At 36.7% G+C, this 24,418-nt stretch overlaps 2 protein-coding genes across 4 annotated transcripts; one reads left to right on the top strand and one right to left on the bottom strand.

Moving 5' to 3' along the window:
• Positions 1-521: 521 nt before the first annotated feature.
• Positions 522-4,923, top strand: LOC113743367 (uncharacterized GPI-anchored protein At1g61900-like). The gene is made up of 6 exons (XM_072048473.1): positions 522-777; positions 1,700-1,879; positions 2,453-3,428; positions 3,730-3,885; positions 4,071-4,115; positions 4,606-4,923. The coding sequence occupies exons 1-3, from the start codon at positions 723-725 to the stop codon at positions 2,533-2,535; spliced, it is 318 nt and encodes a 105-aa protein (XP_071904574.1). The 5' UTR covers positions 522-722; the 3' UTR covers positions 2,536-3,428; positions 3,730-3,885; positions 4,071-4,115; positions 4,606-4,923.
• Positions 4,924-10,991: 6,068 nt separating this feature from the next.
• LOC113687736 (probable disease resistance protein At4g27220) lies at positions 10,992-23,647 on the bottom strand. Of its 3 annotated transcripts, none has more exons than XM_027205275.2 (4): positions 23,490-23,647; positions 23,242-23,299; positions 22,181-22,433; positions 10,992-13,996 (listed from the first exon to the last, which is right to left on the bottom strand). In XM_027205275.2, the coding sequence occupies exon 4, from the start codon at positions 13,967-13,969 to the stop codon at positions 11,171-11,173; it is 2,799 nt and encodes a 932-aa protein (XP_027061076.1). In that variant the 5' UTR covers positions 13,970-13,996; positions 22,181-22,433; positions 23,242-23,299; positions 23,490-23,647; the 3' UTR covers positions 10,992-11,170. The 3 variants fall into 3 exon arrangements, with proteins under 3 accessions (XP_027061076.1, XP_027061077.1, XP_071904573.1); XM_027205276.2 differs by having other exon boundaries at positions 22,181-22,429; XM_072048472.1 differs by lacking the exons at positions 23,242-23,299; positions 23,490-23,647 and having other exon boundaries at positions 22,181-22,846.
• Between the last annotated feature and the right edge of the window lie 771 nt (positions 23,648-24,418).

Below are 24,418 nucleotides of genomic sequence, written 5' to 3'. Positions count from 1 at the left end.
AATATTCATTTTACCCCCTTATGATTTTATGTAAAGTAGAAACTTGACGGAAAATAACCTATTTAACATTGTTAGCTGAAACACCAATAGTGTCTTTATTTAAATGTTAAATCAATCGATGGTTTAACCACTTTTGTATAAAAGTATAGCGAGATTAGGTGGACAAATACAAAATCATAGGAGAAGTAAAGTAGATATTTATACAAATCATAAGGAGATTACATGAATATTATGATTTTATTACATGCGCTTTTAGAGCGCGTTTGGTATAAATTCCGTAACTAATTATTTATTCAATCCATTTTTCACTTTACATAAAATTACGGGGGGTTACGTGACTATTTTAAAACTATAGAAGAGTTATCTGGCATTACGTAAAACTACATGGGGGTAATAAGTAATTTAGCTTAAAAAAGTAAGATTTTATACATCAGTGTAGAGATACTAGCACTATAAATTTAAGTCACGTATGTAAAAAAGAACATGTAAAGCACAAGTACTATATGAATAACTCACAATGTCAAAATTATTCAGAAAAAATCGCACAATCTCCAAATTCACTAGTGAGGCCAAGGCCGCCCGGGAGCTATAATTATATATAGGTAGAGTGGTCGAGCCGAGAGCTCCATGCGTTCATATAGAGATAAACACAAATAGACGCTCAGCGAAAACATTTTCTCTGGTTATATTTCGGAATCCATTCAATTTACAGAAGTGAAGTAATGAAAGAAGTTGTGCCGGAATTGATTCTTCTTCATCTGCTCTTGCTTAATATCTGTGAGTACTGCTCATGTTGAATGCCTTCCTATTTGTTTATAGTTGCAAGTTTGCATTTCTTGTAGCTAAATTTAGCACTATCAATATCTCTTGATCGTATGGACTGTATCATTTCGCTAAACCACTTTGATGTGAGTTTAAAAAGAAATTACCTTATTTTAATATGCTACTGAGATGATGCATCTGTTAAAATAGTCTTTGAGATTTGAAAAGAAACAAAAAAGGGTCATTGAGATTTGGAATTCTGCAGTACCTGTTTTCTCTAGAAGGAATGCAAGCTATAATCAATCAATGAACTATGAAATGAATCTATTAGCAAGAGGATTGATGAGATGAAAAGTTTCAGAATGCATTGAATTATTATTGTAACATGTACAGTATTAGTGGAATCATTAATTTTACAAAGTTACGTGCACTTTAGATCTTTATCAATTGTTATAGCTTATCTTGTTATTTTAGAAACATACACCTGACTTGTAGCAAAGAGTTAGAATCCAAATTCATGCACTACAACATTGAATGACTCCCTTAATCAATTTCCAATCCTAAAGCCTGATTGATGTGAAATCTTCCAAAGGATGAAATTTTAAACCACTGCTCAAGTTTTTACTACAATTTAAGAGTTAAGACTTGTACTGCTAGTTCAATACATATCATAATCCAACACTTGGCAGTTGAAGTTGCAATTCAATTACTTTGCCATCAAGTTTCTCAAGATACAGTAAGCTTACATCATGGCCAGTTGATGGCTACTACTAAAGTTTGAATAGGAACGTCTAATCAGTGTGTGTTATAGAGTTTCTTATTGTGAAATGGGGATAGAGTGCCACATGCACATGGTTCAAATTTTCTTTCCTTTATGGAAGAATGGGTGTACATACCTCTAAATTCTGACGAATTCATATATCTATGTGTGCTGCAGATGTGCCTTTGTCTATGATCGGTTCAAATGAATCCATAGGCAGTTCTGATGCAGTACTAAAAAGGCATTTCATTTCTTCTTTATATGTCTCTCCAAGTACAGATCTTCAGCCTCTTGCAACACCACATGCACCTTCACCACTGATGCCTTTCACATATAACGGCTTGCCAAATTTTTCTGGTACATTTCACTTTTTCTTTGCATGGTTCATACTGTTCTGTGCTTCAATTTAGGATTTTAATTCTTGACTGTATTAGTCATGCATTTTATCTCTTACTAAAAACAAAAATAGTTAATACGAAATATGGTGAACTCCAGTTCTCTGTTAATAAGGCCATTGTTTTGACCAAGATAGCCTACCAGTTCAGGATTTTGAGTTCAATATATCCCTACCGTGTTAGAAACCAGAAACAAAATTATGTGTAAGAATAGTTGTCTTTCACGGAGGTGAAGCTTTACCACTTATTAGCAATATCTTAGGCTTGTACATTTTTACATAAAACATTAAAGTTCTGTAATTGAGTTGCATCTGAACTGGTTGTATCAAGTCTTCCGATTGATGAAGAATTTGATGTAAAAAGATGGAAGGGCAGAAGAATGGCTGTGTTTTGATGACATTTATTCATCCAAAAAAAAATTCTACATCTTGAAGTTGCTTTAATCTTCATGTTCACCTACATAAGAGGTTCTTATTAATTGCAGATTGATTGTGTGTTGATTTAGCAGGATGTTGTATGTTGAACTTTTTTTCAGCTGAAAGTATATCAAGTGTGATAGCAACGGATTGCTGGTCTTCCCTAGCACCATATCTTGCAAATGTGGTTTGTTGTCCTTAATATGAGGCCAGCCTTGTAGTTCTCCTTGGACAGTCAAGCAACCATACTGGAATGCTTGCATTAAATGAAACACATACCAGTCACTGCATTTCAGATGTTGAAAAGATCCTGGAAAGTCAAGGTGCCAATGAGAACCTTGACATGATATGCTCAATAGGTCCAAGCAATCTCGCTGCAGCTTCGTGTCCTACTGTAGATGTTCATAAGGTTGACAGCGTTCTGGCTTCATTAAGACTTTTAGATTCGTGTGATAATATTGATACCAAAAATGAGTGCTGCAATAGAATTTGCCAGAATTCCATATCAGCCGCAGCCAAAAACTTGTTTTCAGCAATTACAACATGAAAAAGTTGAGCAGCATTTCCATCCTACCTGATGAATCAGCTATTATAAGGGACTATGAATATCGTGCTCTGGTGGCTTGCCAATAAGCTTAATCCTTCTTCTGCAAACAGAGTACATAGTGGTCTTCCTCGCTGTCACTTAAACAAGGTTTTCTTCTGCAAACAGAATACATTGAGGACTTTCTTGCTGTCACTTAAACAAGGTTAACTAGGAGAAACAATAAGAAATGCACCTTGCATCTTTTTTATTTGCATGATAAACTTTGATAATTCACCTAAAGATAAGAGTATCTTATTTTCATCCTACTCTATGATTAGCCTGCCCACTGGTACTTTCGGATATCACTGAAATTTCTAAAGAATGTGGAGATCAAGTGAATAATAGGACATCTTGCTGCAGTGCCATGGAGAGTTATATGTCTCACTTGCAAGAGCAAAGCTTTATTACTAACCTGCAAGCAGTAAACTGTGCTTCCTTGCAGTGTGTTAAAATATCCAGCAATGTATACAGTCTCTACTATATAAAGCTGAAGGACTTTTCACCTCAAGGTCAGTATTCCCTAATATCTCTTCATATATTTGACTTTCCGAACATTACTTATGGGAACTTTTTCCATCCATAAATTTGTGGATCATCATGGTGTGCCATCTGCTGAGAATTGATTTTTTTCACCAATAGACTCAAAAGGTAGTAGTTTGAACAGATAGTCCAATGTCATAAAATATATCTCTCTCTATGTCGTGATCTATTTCCTTGTAAGCTATCAAACTTTTTCTTTACAAAAATTAATTTAACAATGAATGTCAATTTGGTCTTGCCATTGATTAGTTTCCCACTTATATTCTCCAGAATCTGGTTGCCTCATTCCTAGCTTGCCTTGGGATGTAACATTTAATGAAAGTTCAGGAATTTGATTCCTTTGTGATCTCAATGAAAATGTTGCAGCTCCTTGGCCTTCTGGTCCTATTGTTTCTGCTTCTTCTTCCGGCAATAAAACCAGCACAAGTACGCATGCAATTTCTTTTCTTTGTTTGTTAAGTAATGCAATAATGTCCTCTGCAGCTCATGACAGTCATCTTAGACTTCGGCTACCTATTTGAGAAATTATCATCTTCTTTTCTTCTTTTATTCCCCTTGTCTTTTGATTGTTCCCTTGTATCTTTTGTCAAATTTAACTTCCACTATTGCAGGTAGTATACTACCAAAAATACCCACTGCAGCATCTGCTCAAATAGGTACGAGTACTAATTGATGTTCTATTAACAAACGCAAGTCATTTTTTCAGTTAAGTTCACTAAATAGATGAATACATTCTTTAGCAGATAATATCCTGTTTTCCACATCATTCGGCACTGAAAGATGATTCATTGAACCCTCTTAAAAGAAAAAAAAAAAAAAAAATGACCTGACATTGTGAGCTTTGTTTAATCATTTCAATTAGAAGCATAGTTTCAGGTGAATCACTTGATATGGTTACATTATCTGAAACCACAATCCTTCCTTTACCACATTGCAAAGCTACTGATCATATTTCCCACCCTAGACCAATTTCTTTTTGTCCTTTGCTCCTTTATTGGTTGCATAAAACTGAGTTCTTTGCAGTGTGAAGACTCTGAACTAGGCTCAAACTGAAATCAACCAACTATGAGCTGGAAAATAACTAGTTCCGATTGTTCCTTGATTAAATGTTACTAACCTCGAATCTTGCCTCTTCATACATTGCAGGACTGTGGATTAGCAAGTTGATGCTTGCTTTACTGGCCACCTCAAACATTCTCTGATTTTTCGAAACAAAAGTTAATACCATATCAGATGACATATACATGTGCATGGCTCTTGCAAGAGAAAACTCCTGATACATTTGTTTCTGAAAAAGATAAAAAATCATTCCATACAAGTTTGATATGTTCATAGATAATTGCTGCCAAAGAAGCAGACATAAAAGGCTCAAGTCACACAGAAAAGTTGATGTGCAAGCTTCTTCTATTCATTTATTCTAAATGTAGATACTTAACTCCGTAAGGGATTTGAATGTTATTCCGATCCTTCTCTAACATGCATATACAATCCTAACCCCAATCAAAAGGATTTAACTAAAGAATTATCAGTGGAACTAGATATATAATTGCTTGAAATGGAAATCTAGAAAAAGCGCAAACATAGAAAGGTTTAAATTGATAGAGTGAAATCTCTTTCTTGAAGTACAATATGACCAAAAATTTTGGCATAATGCCCCAAAACAGTTTTGTTGGTAATCAAGGAATAGTCACAAAAAACTGTATCGCTGCTCCAGTTACAACCAAGCACAGAAAAAACATCATCTAGGTAGGAATAAAAAGCCAAACATGACGAAGAGCAGCAACTGTAATACAGTTAAAGAATCCTCCGCACACTTATCGCGTTCGGGTCGGGTTGGGGCACCGGGCCCGGACTGCAGGGGATTAGTCGAGCCCGTAAAGATTAACCTGGACACCTCTGTGTCGACAAAAAAAAAATAATAATAATAATACAGCTAAAGAAGAAGCACGTCTTGAAAGGAAATTTGGTACTGGTGGACAGGGCTTCAATTAACACTTATTTTTGCAACATCACCTCTCTTGCAGGCTGCAGCAGCAAGTTTGTGGCTACCGAGTAACCTGAGAAATATTGACAAACAACGCTTGATCAGTGTAGTCAGAAACACAAAGCTAATTCATCCATGATACTAATTCAATGTACAATAATGTAAATTACTTTGCAGTTCTACTTCCTTTCCAACTTATTGTAGCTCTCAATATGAAATTTAGAATTTAAACAGTTGCCAACATATACATCTATAGCTTTATCTGGAAAGCCTCTTCAAAAAAGGGGAAAATCAAGACAACCTTCAAAACCAAGAAATGAAAAAAGAAAAGAACATAGAGATCAGCTCATTCACAGAATAAATTAATAAAGACACTAAACTCAGAAATGAACAAGAAGAAAGAAAGAAAGAGAAAATAAAATATTTAAATTTAAAAAATTGTGAAAAATTAGAAAAAGTATTAAAAAGCTGTACACTAGATTATATCAATGATTATAAGAAAAGGGTGCAGTTAGCAATTCCTCTCCATCGGAAAGGTAGTCGGCAGAGGAAAACTTGAGCCTCTCTAGAAAAAGGGAAAGACAGAGATCATTCCACAGCATAAAATGAAAAAAGAAATTTATAATGACATTGAACTCAAAAATAAATAAGAAGAAAGAGAGAGAGAGAGAGAGAAAATAAAGTACTTAAATCCATTTTCCCATACAAAACGTCAAAACAAAAAAAATGAAAAAGAAAAAGAACACTATATGTAGTAAATCACGTAAATTAATTGAAGAAATAGTTCTGCACCGCAACATTGAAATAGCTAATATTGATTCCTACGCAATAGAAAACCTACGCTACTGGAGAAGTAGATCATATTTTGGGAAATTTCAAAGAAAGGGGATACTTGGTAAGACAAGGTTAGAGGGAGGGGAGGAATCACGTACATAAGAACCAATCCGGATTTTGATCAAATAGGTGGCCTTCAACACCCAGTTCGAACTTCATCACCTTGCTCTAAAAAGTGGGTCAATGGCATTTTTTGGGTAGGAATTGTCCCACTCTAACGATTCCCACCATTCTTTATCTCCCCTGATCATCCCAAGTTTGCTAGGAGGACATGGTGGTCCGTCAATGGAGGAAAGAAACGAAGGAAGCCTCTTTACCTTTGGACAATCGAATACTTCAATCTGTAGAAGAGAGGTGAGGAAGAAGAGAGGCTTGCATATAATGTTTTCCCCTACCTTTCCTAGCGATTGCCTTAGTATTTAAACACAAAATACAGCCTAGAGGATGTGTTCTGTTACAACAGATATACCTATCGGAGACTAATTCTAAGCAGAACTAACTACCAGAAATCTAGGAGACAGAGCATCGGTTATGTTATCTTTTCATCCCCCCGCAAGATGGACGGTGGTGGAGTGAGTCCAATCTTGTTCAAAACCATGGTGAATTGTTGGCGAGACAGGGGCTTGGTGAGGACATCGGCAAGCTGATCAGAAGCTGAGACATAAGAGACTCTGAGGAGACCGTTTTGTACTTGTTCACGAATGAAATGATAGTCTAAGGCAACATGCTTCATACGCGAGTGAAAAACTGGATTGGCACAGAGGTTTGTGGCTCCAACATTGTCACAATAAATCACCGGTTGATGGGGAATAGAAATGCCAAGTTCAGTGAGGAGAGAACAAATCCATCGGAGTTCAGCGGCCGTGGCAGCAACTGATCGATACTCAGCTTCGGTTGAAGAGCGGGCAACAGTTCTTTGTTTCTTGGAGCTCCAAGATACAGGATTATGGCCGAGATAAACAATGTAAGCACTGGTGGAAGTAAAATCATCCTTGTTGCCGGCCCAGTCAGCATCGGAGAAAGCATGAAGAGTAAGAGATGACTTACGACGAAGTGTTATGCCATGATCTAACGTGCCACAGAGATAGCGAAGTAAGCGTTTGACAGCCGTCCAATGTTCATTCGTTGGTTGATGCATGAATTGAGAAAGTTTATTGACGGTGTAAGTGATGTCTGGACGGGTCAAGGAGAGGTACTGAAGACTTCCAACAATGGTGCGATACTCTGTAGGATTAGATAAGGGAGTACCAGCATGCAAGGTAAGAGGCGGACTTGTTGCTAGAGGTGTAGTGGCTGGTTTTGCCTCAGTCATCCGAGTTTTTTGAAGAAGATCAACAATATACCTTCGTTGACTAAGAAACAGACCATCGTCATGGGGAAGCGTTTCAACACCCAGGAAGTAGTGTAAGTCCCCAAGATCCTTTAAGGAGAAGCGCATAGAGAGTTGCTGAAGAAACTGATGTACAGCTTGAGCTGTGTTTCCAGTAACAATGATATCATCAACGTAAACAAGAAGATAAAGAATAACTCCTTGAGTGTTGAATATGAATAGAGAGGTATCTGCCGTGGAGTTATGAAAGCCTGAAGTGAGCAGAAATTGGCGTAATTCATGATACCAGGCGCGTGGAGCCTGTTTGAGGCCGTAGATGGCCTTGCGAAGCCTGCAGACATGGTGAGGATGATCACGGTCAATGAAGCCTGGAGGTTGAGACATAAACACCACTTCTGAAAGTGTGCCTTGAAGAAAGGCATTGTTGACATCCAGTTGGCGAAGTGACCAGCCTTGACTTATCGCAAGGCTAAGAACCAGACGCACAGTGGTTGGTTTGATGACAGGACTGAAGGTCTCGGTGAAATCAACCCCTGGGCGTTGATGAAAACCTTTGGCCACCAGACGCGCTTTGTACCTGTCAACAGAGCCATCAGGTAAGTACTTGATGCGAAAAATCCATTTACACCCTACCAAATTTTGGGTAGGATGAGATGGAACAAGTTCCCACGTGCCATTACGAAGAAGAGCATCAAATTCTGTGGACATGGCTTGCCGCCATTGAGGATCTTTCAATGCTTGATTGACGGTGGTGGGCACAAGGGTGGGATGGTGGAGTTCAGCATTGAGGTTGAGTTTTTGAATGGGTTTGTGAATGTTGTGTTTGGACCGAGTAATTATGCCTTGAGGAGATGAGGGCGTCGGGTTGGTGGTTGTGGATATAGTTGCAGCTGGAGTAGGAGGGGAGGAGATGGGTGGTAATCCAGAACTGGATGCGGGTTGCGACGATAAAGGTTGTCCTTGGGGTTGAGAGGTTGTTGGGACGGAGGGGGACACAGAAGGAATGACAGGTAAAGTCATAGAACACCATTCGGATGTGGTGGAGGAGGTGACCCGAGGGAGGGTAAGATTAGAGTTGGCAAAGGGAAACACAGACTCAACAAAACGGACATGACGAGAGGTGTACAATCGGTTGGAGGATATATCAAGACAGAGATAAGCACTTTGAGTAGAGGAACATCCAACCAAGAGACAAGGAGTTGATTTGGGTTCAAGTTTGTGAGAGGTGTAAGGACGGAGCCAGGGATAGCAGAGGCAGCCAAAACTTCGAAGTTTATTGTAGTTAGGGACAGTGCCAAAAAGTTTAAGGAATGGAGACTCATTGTTGAGAGTAGGTGTCGAGAGACGATTTATAAGATATACGGCTGTGGAAAAGGCAAAGGACCAATAGGCCAGAGGCATAGATGCGTGAGAAAGGAGAGAAAGTCCAGTTTCAACAATATGACGATGGCGACGTTCAGAATAGCCATTGTGTTCAGGAGTATGAGGAGGAGAGGTGAGATGAGAGATGCCATTGATTGTTAGGAAGGAAGAGAGGGCCTGATATTCGCCACCATTATCAGAGTAAAGCGTTTTGATTTCACAGTTGAAGAATTTTTCAACCAAGGCCTTGAAGGAAATGAAAACATTACGAGCATCAGATTTGCGTTTCAGCGGATACAGCCACATATATTTTGTGAAATGATCAACAAAGAGAATATAGTATTTAAAGTTGTCAATGGAGTACACAGGTGAAGTCCAAACATCCGTGAAGACAATTTCAAGTGGAGAAGAAGTGAACAAGGTAGACACAGAGAAAGGTAATTTGTGACTCTTATTACAATGACAAGAATTGCAATGAGAGTTGAGAGAGGAAGAATTTGAGACATCCAGATTGAATGATGAGACCATGTGTTTGAGTGTCGGTAGTGATGGGTGACCAAGTCGGTGATGCCAGGCAGGGTATGTGGTCTTTGTTGTGGAGAAAGCAAGCAATGGTGATGAAGCCGAGGAGATGGGCCACTCATAGACACCATTTTTAGTTTGGCCTTGGAAGAGCATGGCTTTCGATTGAAGGTCCTTCACAAAGAAAGATGATGGTAAGAATTCAATAGAGGCATTATTTGATTTGCAGAACTGAGAAATGGAAATTAAATTACGTTTCATGGTTGGAGCACAAAGGACATTAGAAAGAGTGAAAGAGTGAGAAGAAGTAGGCAGAGAAGTTGAACCCGTGTGTGTGATAGGAATGCCAGAGCCATCTCCAATCATGATTTCATCTGGACCAGTATAGGGGTTGTGAAAGGAGAGGTTTTGAAGGTCAGTTGTAATGTGATGCGTAGCACCACTGTCCAATAGCCAAGGATCATGTGATGGGGAGTTTGAGGTAGCAACATGAGCTTGAGCTTGCCAAGGAGGGGGTGCACGAAGTGGCGGTGAACTGACAGCGCGTGATGGTGGTGAAGCATGAGGAAATTGTTGGCGGAAGAGAGTGCACTGAGGGACCACATGACCTTGACCACGGCACCACTGGCATTTGCCCAGAAATGGACGCATTGGTCGGTTGTAGTGGCTGGGAGCGGACTGCAAGGTTGGAGGACGAGCAGGCCATGGTGGGTGATTGCCCGGTGACCGCTGATTTGAGCGTTGTGTGTGTGTGAGGTGGGCAGAGGCTGGAAAACCTGGTGAGGAATTGCGCAAGGACAGCTCTTTGTTGATGAGTTTTTCATGGAGTTCATCAAAGGTGATGACCGTGTCGCGGCTGTTGACTGCATCAATGACAGATTGGAATGTGTCATCAAGGCCGTCCAAGACTTTCTCAATTAAGTCTTCATGATCAAGTGGTTTTCCAAGGGTGGCAAGTTCATCAGCTTTGGTCTTGATGGCTTGCATGTAATCGGTAACAGATTGTGATCCTTTGGAGATGTTCTTCAGGTTGTCCTTGATTTGTTTGATATGTCCACGAGAGGGACGAGCATAGGTGTTGGCGAGGGCTTTCCAAGCATCATGAGATGTTTTTGACTGAGCAATGAGCGGAACAAGGTTGGGTGACATCGTGCCCACCAGCGCGCCAAACAAAAGCTTGTCTTGTCTCAGCCATGTCTGATATGCCGGATTGGGGGAAGCTGCATTGTTGGCAGTGATGGTGGCAGGAGGAGACGGCTGCGAACCGTCAATGAATTTGTGCAGGTCATAACCTATGAGGATGGCTTCGATCTGAGTTTTCCAAGAGAGATAATTTGTGGAGGTAAGTTTGATGGAGTTGTGGATGGTGATCAAGGTTAGAGGACTGTTTGGGTCATGAGTATTTGGGAGAACAACCTGAGTATTTCCAGTTGCCATGGATGTTGCAGATCAGAACCTAATCTCGTATGAGATAGGCTCTGATACCATGTAGAAGAGAGGTGAGGAAGAAGAGAGGCTTGCATATAATGTTTTCCCCTACCTTTCCTAGCGATTGCCTTAGTATTTAAACACAAAATACAGCCTAGAGGATGTGTTCTGTTACAACAGATATACCTATCGGAGACTAATTCTAAGCAGAACTAACTACCAGAAATCTAGGAGACAGAGCATCGGTTATGTTATCTTTTCACAATCTCCTTAATGGAATTGCATATCATGGCTGCCTTGCAAATGTTCTTCAGTTGCGGCAGCCTATTCAGAGTCAATCTCCTTAATTTTGGAAGGATGACAGTGGCGGTGGCTTCACTTGAAGCCAATTGGATGCCTTCTCCTCCTTCTTGCCCTACTCCATAGCCATCTGCTGCTATCTCCTCCAATCCTTCACAGTCTTTAACGTTTAAATTTCCAAGATTTTGAAGGGTCTGCAACAACTGCACTGTGAATAGCTGCTTCATGTTGTGACATTCATGAATCCACATTATTTTGAGGGAAGAAAAGGTGCCAACAGGAAGCAAATATGGTCCTGATCCTCCGTAAAAAAGACCAACCAGGTTTGGTAACCTGGAGAGCCCTAGCCGTTCGAGATGACAGAGTGGACTAAGAGACGAGACTTCCAACTGATCATGTGGAGAAGCAGGGGACAATTGCCAGAGGAACTCTATTCCAACTGAATCAACAATATACAATGCAAATAAGTGGCTTAAATTTATAAAATTCCTAAAAGCATCTGACAAGCACCTAATGCCCATGCCCTCACAATCCTGGATTCTCAGACTTTTCATATCATCTGGCAGATAGTTCGATCCTCTACCAAGCTTGCACTGATGGAAATACAGTTGTTTCTGGTAATACATATAACCCCGACTCTTAGTTAAGATGTCATTGATATAAACATTATAGTATTTTGGCCACCGAGTAATTTTGTAGAAGTCCGTAAAAGACAAACATCCTATGAAACCTTCTAATTGGTTCAGCACTTCCGGATCATTAACTTGTACCTTACCAAAGGGTGGCAATATTAGCAGTTGAAGACGGTGGAATTGGGAAAATGTCCCTTTTGGTAATATCTTTAAACTTAAAGTCCGACACTCGTCCAAATTAAGCCTTTCGAGATTGACCAGTGACTCCCAACCTTGAGGTAAATCCTGAATCTTAGTTTTGGAAAGATTCAATTCCCTCAATTGCTTGAGTTTTCCCAGTGGTGGCACAGACATGAGGTCTGCACAATGTCCCAAAATCAAAGCAGTGAGATTCACCATGTCTGAAACACAATTAGGCAACTCTGTTATACCTTTGCACCCTTGTAGATTCAGAACTTTAAGTGCACACATGTGCTGAAAGAACGAATCTGGGATTTCTTTTAGGAAAACCCGAGAAAGAAGCAAGGTGGAGAGCTTAGGACAATTTGGTGACCAGGCTGGTGGAATTTCTATTCCTTTGAAATTTTTTGAACAGAAGGAAACTGCACGGAGATCTTGTGTCCACTCTTCTTGTTCCAGTATTACTTTTGAACGTCTCCATCCTAAGCTTTTCACCAAGAATCGGGGTACATCATCTCTGCTGCTCTCTGGTGTGGAGTTTCCATTTGTGATCCTTAATGCCATATCTCTGACCAAATCATGCATCTTTACACAGTCATCCCCTTTGGAATCTTTTGTTTCTTCCAGCAAGCAAACTCTTATCAGTTTGTTTAATATCGTTTGACCTTCATCAAATGCTTTTGACCTTGAGTCCCGTTTTGACATCAGCTCTGCCCAAATTAACAGGTCTATTAGTTTCTCCCTTTTTATATCACTATCTTCTGGATAAAGACAGCAATACAAGAAGCAATTCTTTTCACATTTATTCAGGCGATTGAAACTCCATTCCAGGATGCGAAACACCTTTTTTTCCATCTTGTCGTGCCCTATTGAACATGCTTTCAAGTCTTCCAATGCATTTCTCCATTCATAGATGTCTCTCAAACCTCTCATGCTCCCAGCCACTGTGACAATACCAAGAGGCAAACCATCACACCTTTCCATGATGGACTTGGCAATATCTTTCAAACCTCCATCAAGCGAGGTCTCGCTGCCAAGTGTACGCTCGAACAAACCCCAAGCTTCCTCCGTGTCCAAGGTTTTCAACTCAAAATTGCTATGGCATTGCATCCGGTTGCACACTTCTTTTGAGCGTGTAGTCAAAATCAATCTGCAATTTCTTGCATCAAGAGGAATCCCTAACCTGTCTAAACCAAAGTCTTCCCAAACATCATCCAATATGAGCACTACCATTTCCTCCATTTTCTCGAATGCGTCACGCAACCTACGTGCCCTTGCTCCTTCATCATCCACGTTTGACAGATCAAGCCTTAGGCGTTTAGCAATGTCACCTTGCAGCTTTTCGATGCTAAAATCTTGAGAGACAGAAATCCAATAAACCTTGAATTGAGTATTCTCAAGGAGATGATTATGGATGTGTTCCGCCAAAGTAGTCTTACCCACACCTCCCATCCCCCATATCCCAATCCTTAAGATCTCATTGGTGTCCAACCATGCCGGGATTGTTTCCAGACCTTTGCAAAACATTTTCCCAAATAATTCTGTTGTCACTCGTGGCTCACCTCTGCTCTCAGAAGCCTCAAGGCAAAGCTCAGCAAAATGATCACTATCACTTTGCACCATCAGTTGCTCTACAATCTCGTCCATTTTCTCCACTCCATCCCCACTGCTAAATGCATTTTTTAGAAGATTACCCTGTTCTACCCTCGTTTTCAATGCAACGAATTCATTCTCTATTTTTGCTACCTCCTCAAACCAATTCTCAACCTCCCTTTTCCTTTTCTTAGTACCTGATCTTTCTGCAACTTTCACTTTCGACTCGAAGTCAATTTTCCTGTTGCTTAATCTTTGCAACTTCGTTTCGAGCGACCTTAGATTATCACGCAAATGGTAACACTTCCTTCCTCTGTCGAATGCCAAATTCCCAAGTGCCTCCATTGTTAATTTTCCAGTTAGCTCAATTACCTATCGATTGACAAGAAAATCTCTAAAAATTCCAGTTATCTACCAATAACGTTGTTCAATAAAGGCAGCATAATAATCGTGACGTTCTTTGGGAAAATTTTGAAACAGGGCATTTCCAAACTTAGTTTGACAAATTTGAACCCGGTTAGTAAACTAAACAGTTAGTCGATTAATGTTGGATTCTACATAATGGTATCCTCAGCTTTCAATCAACGTTTCAATGATGCAAAGGAACTAATAGTAGTATTATTAGAATTTTCTCTTTGCATTTATTTATCAAATACAAGTCCTATCATATCATAACTTTTTTGCGCTGAATGAAATGTTCATAAAGTATACATGATGTTATTAAGCAGAAACATTCCAGTATACAGTAGTAATTTTATATTATTTTTTAGGTACAAGTGGTTCTTCTCACTAACATAATTTTTCTTTTTCTTATTTGAGGCAAATGGTATGTTAATTATTTTTAAAAAAATTTTTGATAAATAAATTTTAGGTCAATTGGTGTGTATGTTGAATTACTCACCACTCATTGCGTCTCATTTGACAAATAGCAAGAGTCCAAATGACAAAATAGTCCAATTAAAGGTCTCATAGAATTCAAGAATATATCAAACTTGGTCTGCACGTTGCTTAATAAAGTTCATAACACAATAGGTAAGTAGGAAAAGAAAAATCTTCCTCAGTCAATCAATATTGGATAAAAAAAAAAAAAAGTCCCCTGTGGTAAATCTAATATATTGAAAAGCCCCCCCCAATGATTTCAAAACGTACAAGACGACATCTCATGCTTTGAACCAAATTGTAAAGGTGACGGAATCCATTAAACTTAATAGAAATGACTTAGTAGAATTTTTAAAAAAAATTATACCTAATTTTTAACAAATATACCAATTCTACCCTTTAACCCTCAATTTTTTTTCTCTAGAGAATAAAATAAATGATTTTATTGAGTTGTCTTTTGCTTAATTATATTAGAGCATTTTTGTCATTTCATCTATTTCCATTAAGTTTAACGGATTCGTCACCTTTACAATTTAATTCAAAGTATGAGATCTCGTATTGTATGTTTTGAAATCATGAGGGGTTGTTCTGTATATTAGATTTACCATGGGAGCTTTTTTGTTTTTTACCCATCAATATTTATGCAACTATAAGCTCATCTATGATTCTTCCCATTGGCAAAAGTACAATATTTACTACAATATGTGGAGAAATATCAATGTGATATGAAGAACCATGTAAATTGCATGAAAACCCACTTCATTAGTGTTTCAAATAGATTACTAAGGTAGTTTTTTTTTTCTTTTCTATCGATTTTTAAATTTTGAGTGCATCAAATCAAAAAATTTAAATGAAATAGATAACAGGAGTTGTACCCTAATAAAGTGTCAGGATAATTATGTCTCAAATACATTATTTTTAAAATGGAGAAAGAGGATGAAGAATAAGAAAAAAGCGTCTCAAAACTTGAAAGGAAGGATGCTAATAAACATGGAGCGCTCTAATACCTTCCCATTATAGGGAAGAATAGCACATAAACACGTAGTCGTCCAATTAGGTGGACTTAATTAAGCATGTTAATAAATGAATCCGGATCCGGTTCTAGACTCGACAAGGTCTGATGAATTTGAATATCAATTTACTCTTAAAAACCCATCGTGTACGTAGATCCAATTTTGATGGTTTTGAGATCCCGATTTGGGTGAGTGTGTGTGTTTCTTTCAGTCGCTGGAAAAAAGAGATCCCGATTTGGATCAACTCATTCTGCCCAAGAATCAGCCCTATTACAGCCCTTTGTTTAGATCCAGGAAACCCATAAGGTCCTATTACTAGCCAATTTCATATTACTCTTCGAATTTGCAAACGTATAATTAATTTAGGTACATCAAATATTATTAAAGAAAAGCAGTTTTGATTTTCAAGCTTTTGACCACTATCTGATTAATATGCCAAACGAATTTTTGCTAATTGACTATTCTATTTTTCCTATTAATATTAATCTATTTTATTTTGCCCTTGAAGACATTTTTAAACTCAAAAATTTTCTTGCTCTTTTTAGGGAACTCTATATCTGAATTAATCAGGGAGAAGGGGATCTTCATGATAGTTGATTATAAAGTATAACATCATGGTAAGCTCTGGAATTTAGCAAGCTAGTAGTCCAAACATTTATCTTCTCTAAAGAATTGATAACAAAACTTTTGCACCTATAATAATGTCCAAATTTCTTGCCAAAAAAATGTCAATTATATAAAAAGCTTGAAGAGAGCACTCTATATATTGAAAGGGCAAAAAAAAGTGATGAAGATTTTTGGACCTCAAAAATCTAAATATACAACTACAAAAATTTACAAAATCAAGGTTGAGTGTGATATCATTGTACCTTAAAATAAGAATAAGTTATCTTCAAGAAGTTGAGAACTACAAAACTCTGCCAAAAGATAAAAGTTTGTATTATATTTTGATCATTGCACCATTGATTTTGTGGTGTAAATTTATCCCACTTGATGCAGCTAACTATTTTTTTTTTAGTGCATGATTCATCTGTTAAAAAAATTTCATCAAGAAAATGCATGTTCTTTGTTTGTCCCAAAACAAAAAAGAAAAGAAGAACTATGCACGAAAACCTACTTCATTAGTCTTTGGGTTAGATACCTTGTGTAATTTTTTATTTCATAAATTTTAATTTTGAGTACATCAAATTAAAGATCTAAACGAAATATGTAATAGGAGCTGTACCCTAAAAAATGTCAGGATAAAAATGACTCAAACACTTTTTTTTCCTCCAAAAAAGAAGAAGAAGAAAATGTCTCAAAACATCCTACCTAGAAAAAAAATATGTCAACAATTTTTCCTTTTTTTTTTTTTTTGCTTTTTTGAAAAAATTTGAAAGGAAGGATGCTACAGTACTACAATAGACTACTCTCCTCATTTCATACGTACATAAAACTCATAACGTGCTCTAAAACATTTAATTTGGTAGAAAGAAGTAGTCCAATTATTCTGATTCAACTATGCATTTTAGTAAATGAAATTGATATGCAACTTTTTTTTATAACAAAAAAATTGATATGCATCTGATGTAAGAAAACTTTTATAAAAATTCAAGATTTTATGTAAAAGCTTATAAACTATAAGATTAAGGCCAAGATCCGTATATGTTTCCACACTCAATAGGATCAATTTACTCCTATAGATCTATCCTGTGTCCGGATCTAGTTTTGTTAGTATTAGTTAGGTCCATGTTTGGATCATCTCATTATATCCTCTGCTACAAATTCTTGCCAAGAACTGTCGATTATGTAAAAAGTTTGAACAAAGCACTTCGTATGTTGAAAGAAGAACAAGTGACCAAGATGTTTAGGCCTCACAAATCTAACTATACCATGATGAAATGAGAAACAACTACAAAAATTTACAGTTTCAAGATCAAGGGTGATATTATTGTACCTTGAAATCAAGACAAGTTATCATGAAGACTTGAAAAAGTTAAGAACCTCTAGACTCTGCCAAAAAATAAAATGTTGTATTTTATTCGGTCTTGCTTTCGCGACTATAATTGTTGAGTTTTGATGAATGAATTATAATTGAATCAAAATGTTGGTGCCAAGCAAAGCTATTATGTTAAAGTGGCGTTGTCCCACATCACCTTTTGTATAAGGGAATATTTCCCTTAGTTGCCTATAAATATAATGGGTCTATGATGGGATTAAGTGCACCAAACCAAGAGAGTTTTAGTGGGCTATTTGTGCCTTTGAGTCATTAAATCTTTTGTTTAGTAAAATATTTTTGGGTTCTCTTGTGTTTTAAGTATTAGATGCTTTAGAGTCTAGGAACACTTTCCTAAGTCATCTTTTCTACTCTCTTTTTCCTAGTAAAATATTGCTCCTCCTCCACCCATGGACGTAAGTCAATTTGATCGAACCATGTAAATTCATGTGTTTCTGATTTATTTAATTTTACTTTGTTATTTGTTCTTTTGGGGTTGGGAAAATTCCTTTCGTTAATTTTCTGGAACCAATCCTAACAAACTGGTATCAGAGTTTCTTCGAAGGCATTGGATTTTGTGGCAATAATGACAATAACAAAGACTGTTGTCGAGAAATTCGACAGGAATGTCAACTTCGGGATGTGACAGCTCAAGATAGAGGACATTTTGGTTCAAGACGGAGTTGATTTAGCGATACATGGAATTGAGACAAAGTCAGAGGATATGACAGATGCAAATTTTGCTGAAATGGATAAGAAGACAAGGTCCAATATTATTTTAAATCTCTCTGACGAAGTTAAGCGGGAGATAGCCACTGAGATTTCGACAAAGGTCATGTGGGACAAGTTTAAGGCCTTGTATATGAAGAAAACAGTTGAAATTCGGCTTTATTTAAAGCAAAATCTGTATATGCTTCGCATGACTGAAGGTACATCTATACTCTCACATCTTGATAAATTTGATTCCATTATTATAAATTTGGAGAATATAGATTCGAAATTGATGATGAGGATTAGGTCCTATTACTTTTGTATTCCCTTCCCCTATCTTTTAAATATTTTTCACGATACTATGATTTATAGAAAAGAAACAATATCGTATCAAAAAATTAAATCTGCATTAAAATTTAAATAGTAGATAAACAGGAATATTACTAAGAAATTAAATGGAGGTCAGGCGGAAGGCCTGGTTGTTAGGGGCGGAACCGAGAAAAAAGAATTTAAAAGTAATAGATCTAAATTTAGATCTAAATCCAAACATAGAAATTTGAAGTGCAATTATTGTCATAAAATGGGACACATTAAAGCAAATTATTTTAAATTGAAAAATAGATTGAAGTAAAAGAGGAAATCTAATGAGAAAAATATTGAGACTACCAAAACTGGTGTTGCAGCTGATGAGAATGAAGGAAATATTTTCTTTGTGACTAATGACAGGACAAGGTATAAAAATAAATGGATTTTAGATTTGGGGTGCTCTTATCACATTTGTCCCAATAGGGATTTATTTTTCACTTATGAATTTTATAATGGTGGAATTGTTTTGTTGGGCAATAATGCCGCTTGCAATGTTGTTGGTAAGGGTCCAGTCCGAATTAAAATGCATGATACTATTGTGAGGATGCTCACCAATGTTAGACATCTTTCTGATTTGAAAAAAATCTCATTACTTTGGACACTCTAGAGGTTCTTGAGTGCAAATACACAGCTGAAAATAGCATTATTGAAGTTTCTAAAGGTGCTCTCGTTGTAATGAAAGCTTACAGGGTGGGTAGTTTATATATTTTGCAGGGATCTACTGTTACAGGCTTGACTGCAGTTTCATCATCATCATCTTTATCTGATTCTGATATCGCCAAATTATGGCATATGCGTTTGGGACATATGAGCGAGAAAAGCTTGGACATACTAAGCAAAAGGGAACTTCTTTGTGGTCAGAGTACTAGGTCATTGGAGTTCTGTGAACAATGTGTCTTTGGGAAGCAAAAAAGAGTTAGCTTCAGTTCTCCAACAATCCATAAGACGAAAGCCTCATTCAGATTTATGGGGTTCATCTCGTGTTTCGTCTAAGGGTAGTGCCAGGTATATGTTGACTTTCATTAATGATTATTCAAGAAAAGTTTGGATTTATTTTGTTAAACATAAGAATGATGTTTACCTCACTTTCAAGCAATGAAAAGTTTTGATTAAGAAACAGACAGATAAACAGATCAAACGGTTTAGAACAGATAATAACATGAAATTTTGTAAAAGAGAATTTGATAAATTTTGCAAGAATGAAGAAATTGTTCGGCATTACTATCAGGATGACGCCTCAGCAAAATGTATGGCCGAACATATGAATAGAAAACTCTTGGAGAGAGCGAGATCATGATCTCTAATGCAGAGTGGACAAAGGACTTTTGAGTAGAGGCGATCTCTATTCAGATTGACACTTTTGTTAGTTTTGAAAATCTGACTATGCCAAGATCTTGATAGGAGAAGATTCTTTTCAGATTACGTATTTTGTATTGGCGGTTGTGCAGTTAGTTGAAAAGTTACTTTACAATCTGTTGTAACTTTATCTACTATGGAGGTAGAATATATGACCATGATCAAGGCAATCAAAGAAACTTTGTGGTTGAAGAGTTTGTTTGGCGAACTTAGTCTGCATCAAGGTGTTACTACTATTTACTGTGATAGTCAAAGTGCCATTGATTTGACTAAAGACTAGATGTGTCATGAGAGAACGAAATATATTGATGTGAAATTTCATTTCATTCGAGATACTATTGCTGAGAGAAAACTACTTGTTCAGAAAATCAATAGTAAGGAGAATCCTGCTGACATGTTTACGAAACCTCTTTCAGTTTACAAGTTCAAGTAATGTTTGAATTTGATTAATATTCGTTGTTAGTGATTTAGGCCCATTGGGGCTGTGTGAAGAAGGTGGAGCAGTTTTGCTATTGTCCTTACATGGAGAAGTTGAAGAGAAATTTTATATGAAGCAATCTCAGGGATTTGAAATTGAAGGAAAAGAATACCATGTTGGGTCATGGATTGAAGCAATCTCCAAGACAGTGGTATAAGAGATTTGATACTTTTATGTTGGGTTATGGTTATTCAAGAAGCATGTATGATAGTTGTGTTTATTTCCGGAAGTTAGATGATGGTTCTTTCATTTTTTTGCTGCTTTATGTTAATGACATACTCATTGCTGCCAAGAATTCGTCAGAAATTCACACTTTGAAATTGCAATTAAGTAGTGAATTTGAAATGAAACATTTGGGAGTGGCTAAGAAAATTCTTGATATGGAGATCAAAAGAAATTGAGGAGTTGGAAAGTTATTCTTGACAAAATTATCTTGAGAAGGGATTGGAGAAATTTGGCATGAAAGATACTAAACCTATGACTACTCTTCTTGCTAGTCATTTTTCAACTATCTGTTGCTCAGTCACCACAGTCAGTTGAAAAGGAAGAGTATATGGTACGGGTTCCATATTCTAGTGCAGTCAGCAGCATTATGTATGCAATGATTTGTACTCGTCCAGATATTGCACAAGCAGTCAGTGTGATTAGCAGATATATGTCTTGTCCTGACATTGACAGGCTATAAAGTAGATTTTTTAGATACTTGCAAGGGACTTCAAACTGTTGTTTGGAGTTTGGGAGAAATAATGACACTTTTGTTGGTTTGGTAGACTTTGACTATGCCGAAGATTTTGATAGGAGAATATCACTTTCAAATTACGTATTCTGTATTGGCGGTTGTGCAGTAAGTTGGAAAGTTACTTTACAATCTGTTGTAACTTTATCTACTACGGAGGCAAAATATATGACCATGACCGAGGCAATCAAAGAAACTTTGTTGTTGAAGAGTTTGTTTGGCGAATTTAGTCTGCATTAAGGTGTTACTACTATTTACTGTGATAATCAAAGTGCCATTCATTTGACTAAAGACCATATATATCATGAAAGGACGAAATACATTGATGTGAAATTTCATTTCATTCGAGATACTATTGCTGAGAGAAACTACTTGTTCAGAAAATCAATACTAAGGAGAATTCTGCTGATATGTTCATGAAACCTCTTTCAGTTTACAAGTTCAAGCAATGTTTGAATTCGGTTAATATTCGTTATTGGTGATTTAGGCCCATTGGAGCTTATGTGAAACAGGTGAAGCAGCTTTACTATTGTTGATATTGGGGACACGCCAAGGTGTAGATTTGTTAAAGTGGTGTTGTCCCACATCGTCTTTTGTATAAGGGAACATTTTCCTTAGTTGCGTATAAATATAGTGGGCCTGTGATGGGATTAAGTGTACCAAATCAAGAGATCTTTAGTGGGTTATTTGTACCTTTGGGTCATTAAACTTTTTGTTTAATAAAATATTTTTGGACTCTCTTGTGTTTTAAGTATTAGGTGTTTTAGGGTTTAGGAACACTTTCCTAAGGCATCTTTTGTACTCTCTTCTTCATAGTAAAATATTTCTCCTCCTCCGCTCGTGGATGTAGATCAATTTGACCGAATCACGTAAATTCTTGTGTTCCTGTTTTATTTATTTTTATTTTGTTATTTGTCCTTTTGGAGTTGCCAAAATCCCTGTCGTCAATTCTGTGGGATCAAACCTAACATATTATAACATGGTGAAATAAGAGAAGAACTCCAACAGTTACTAAATTCCGATGGATATGATCTCATTATACCTGAAACTGATTAGAAAACTTGAGGAAGCTGAAAAGTGAAAACCTTGAGACTCTGCCAAGAATGTGTCATGATTGTTGAGTGTTACGGGAAGGATGGTGAAAGTTGAACTAACAGCAGAGCAGACCACCAATGGCCTTACGGGTTCATGATAACGGGCCCTCGTGAAGGAAGTTCCGGGGAGTGTCCAAAGAAAGCTAGTGGAATTGTATTTGATCAAATACCTCGATTATCAACCAATTTGTCTTTGGCTACCTTGCAAAACATGAGATGCAACTCTGGCTACAAGTTAGGAATCCAAACGATTACACTTACAGATGTATCCAAAGAATTGCACATATTTTTAAATCCAAAAAGTATATTGCAACTCTCTAGAGAGTTGCATCTACTTTTAAATTCAAGAAAAAAATCTATTGAATACTATACACTCTCTTCAAAGAATGTCTATTACGATTACTAAATGCCAGGATAGAGATAACTTTGACTTAAATACCATTGATTCCCCACAGTATGTATATGTGTATTTATCCCTTTGCTTATACCATAAAATTGACACCAAAACTTCGATTTTGACTTAGATTCAACAAGATCTAATTGTAGGGATCCCACAAAAAATGATGATTGGAAAGATTGAATTAGTACATTCACAAACATATTTGAGAGACTAAGCTAATTACACGCATAAGAATATGCTTGGGCTAATATATAAATATAAATAAATAAATACACACACATGTATATATATATATATATATATATATATATATATATATATATATATATCATTATGGCCTATATCATTATGGCCTAGATCCAGCCCATATACAGCCTCTGTTCACCTTTTATCTTCTCCAAAAGTTAATAAGAATTTGCAACTATGATAAAATTCAATTTTCTTGCCCAAAAATGCCAACGATGTGAAAAGCATGAAGAGAGCAATCCATGTTGAAACAAAAGGAAGTAATCTGTGATTTTTATGCCTCCTAAAGCTATATACAACATAAACGCAGTGAGAAAAAACTTCAATATTACAAAATTAAGATGGAGTATGATATCCTTTTACCTTGCAATCTTGGACAACCAAAATTTTCGGGCCAAGTTATCTTCAAGACGCTGAGACCCTGCCAATACACGAAAGTGTGTATTATGTTCTCGTTAGTTTTCACAATTAAGAAGCAGCTCCAAAAATATTGAATTAAGACTCCAACAATTGAACTAAGATTTTTGTTCCAAGTAAAGCAATTATGTACTTGATGAAATAAGAAACAACTCTGACAATTACAAAATTGTGATGGTATGATCTCATTGTACCTGAAATTTTTACAAGCAAGCTTGAGGAGGCTGAAAATCTTGAGACTGCCAAAGGTATGTACTTTTCTTCTTTTTTTCTGTTTTTCTTTTGATTTTCTACGAGCATGATTGTTGAGTATTGAGGAATCAATGATAAAAGTTGAACTAATAGGAGACCATGAGTGATTTAAAGAGTTGAGCATTACAATATCTAAGTCAAGGTCTTCCTTCCCAGTTCATATGCAAAAAGTCAAATTATTAATATTTTTGCTGCAATGTTGGTATAATTAATTGTTTTTATAGATTTTTTTTTTTGGGTATGCTTTCAGAGCACAGGATTTGGACGATTTTTGCTAGTGTTGGTATGGCTAATTTTTTATATGGACTGTTGTTTTTGCTATACTGTTATAACGCAAGATTTAGGTTGCCTAAATTAATTAAGCCAATTATTTCCCTTTAATTTTATGGGAAATTTTGGAAAAAAAGGAATGAGAAGAGTGAAAATTCATAAATAGGTGGTAAGTTTTAGGAAATTTATAAATGGGGTAAGGGCTATTATTCACATATTATTAAAAAAAAAATTTCTTGCAAGCTAAATTACAAATTAACCCTTATGTGTATATAAGGGCACTTGTATGTGCGCGTACATCATATGTGCATATTTGAATGTATATTTATATTTATCTGAAAAATACATGTTTATTCAGTAGGATGCATGCACATCGCTTTGAGGCTAATTTAGTCATTTAACAATAAAAAATTATTAGTTGCTTTAATTCATGAGTAATAACCCATGTCCCAGTTACAAATTTTGTAAAATTTACAACCTACTTAGATATTTGTTAATATTCCTATTCTTTTTTTTTTTAATTTTCCCAAATTATTTTGACGACATCATACTATTCTGCTCGATCATGCCATGCCATATTGCCATTTTGATGACTTAATGA

The sequence above is a fragment of the Coffea arabica genome, chromosome 5e (genome assembly GCF_036785885.1).
Source record: "Coffea arabica cultivar ET-39 chromosome 5e, Coffea Arabica ET-39 HiFi, whole genome shotgun sequence".
Lineage (NCBI taxonomy): Eukaryota > Viridiplantae > Streptophyta > Magnoliopsida > Gentianales > Rubiaceae > Coffea > Coffea arabica.
This window is presented reverse-complemented; position numbering and strand designations above follow the sequence as displayed.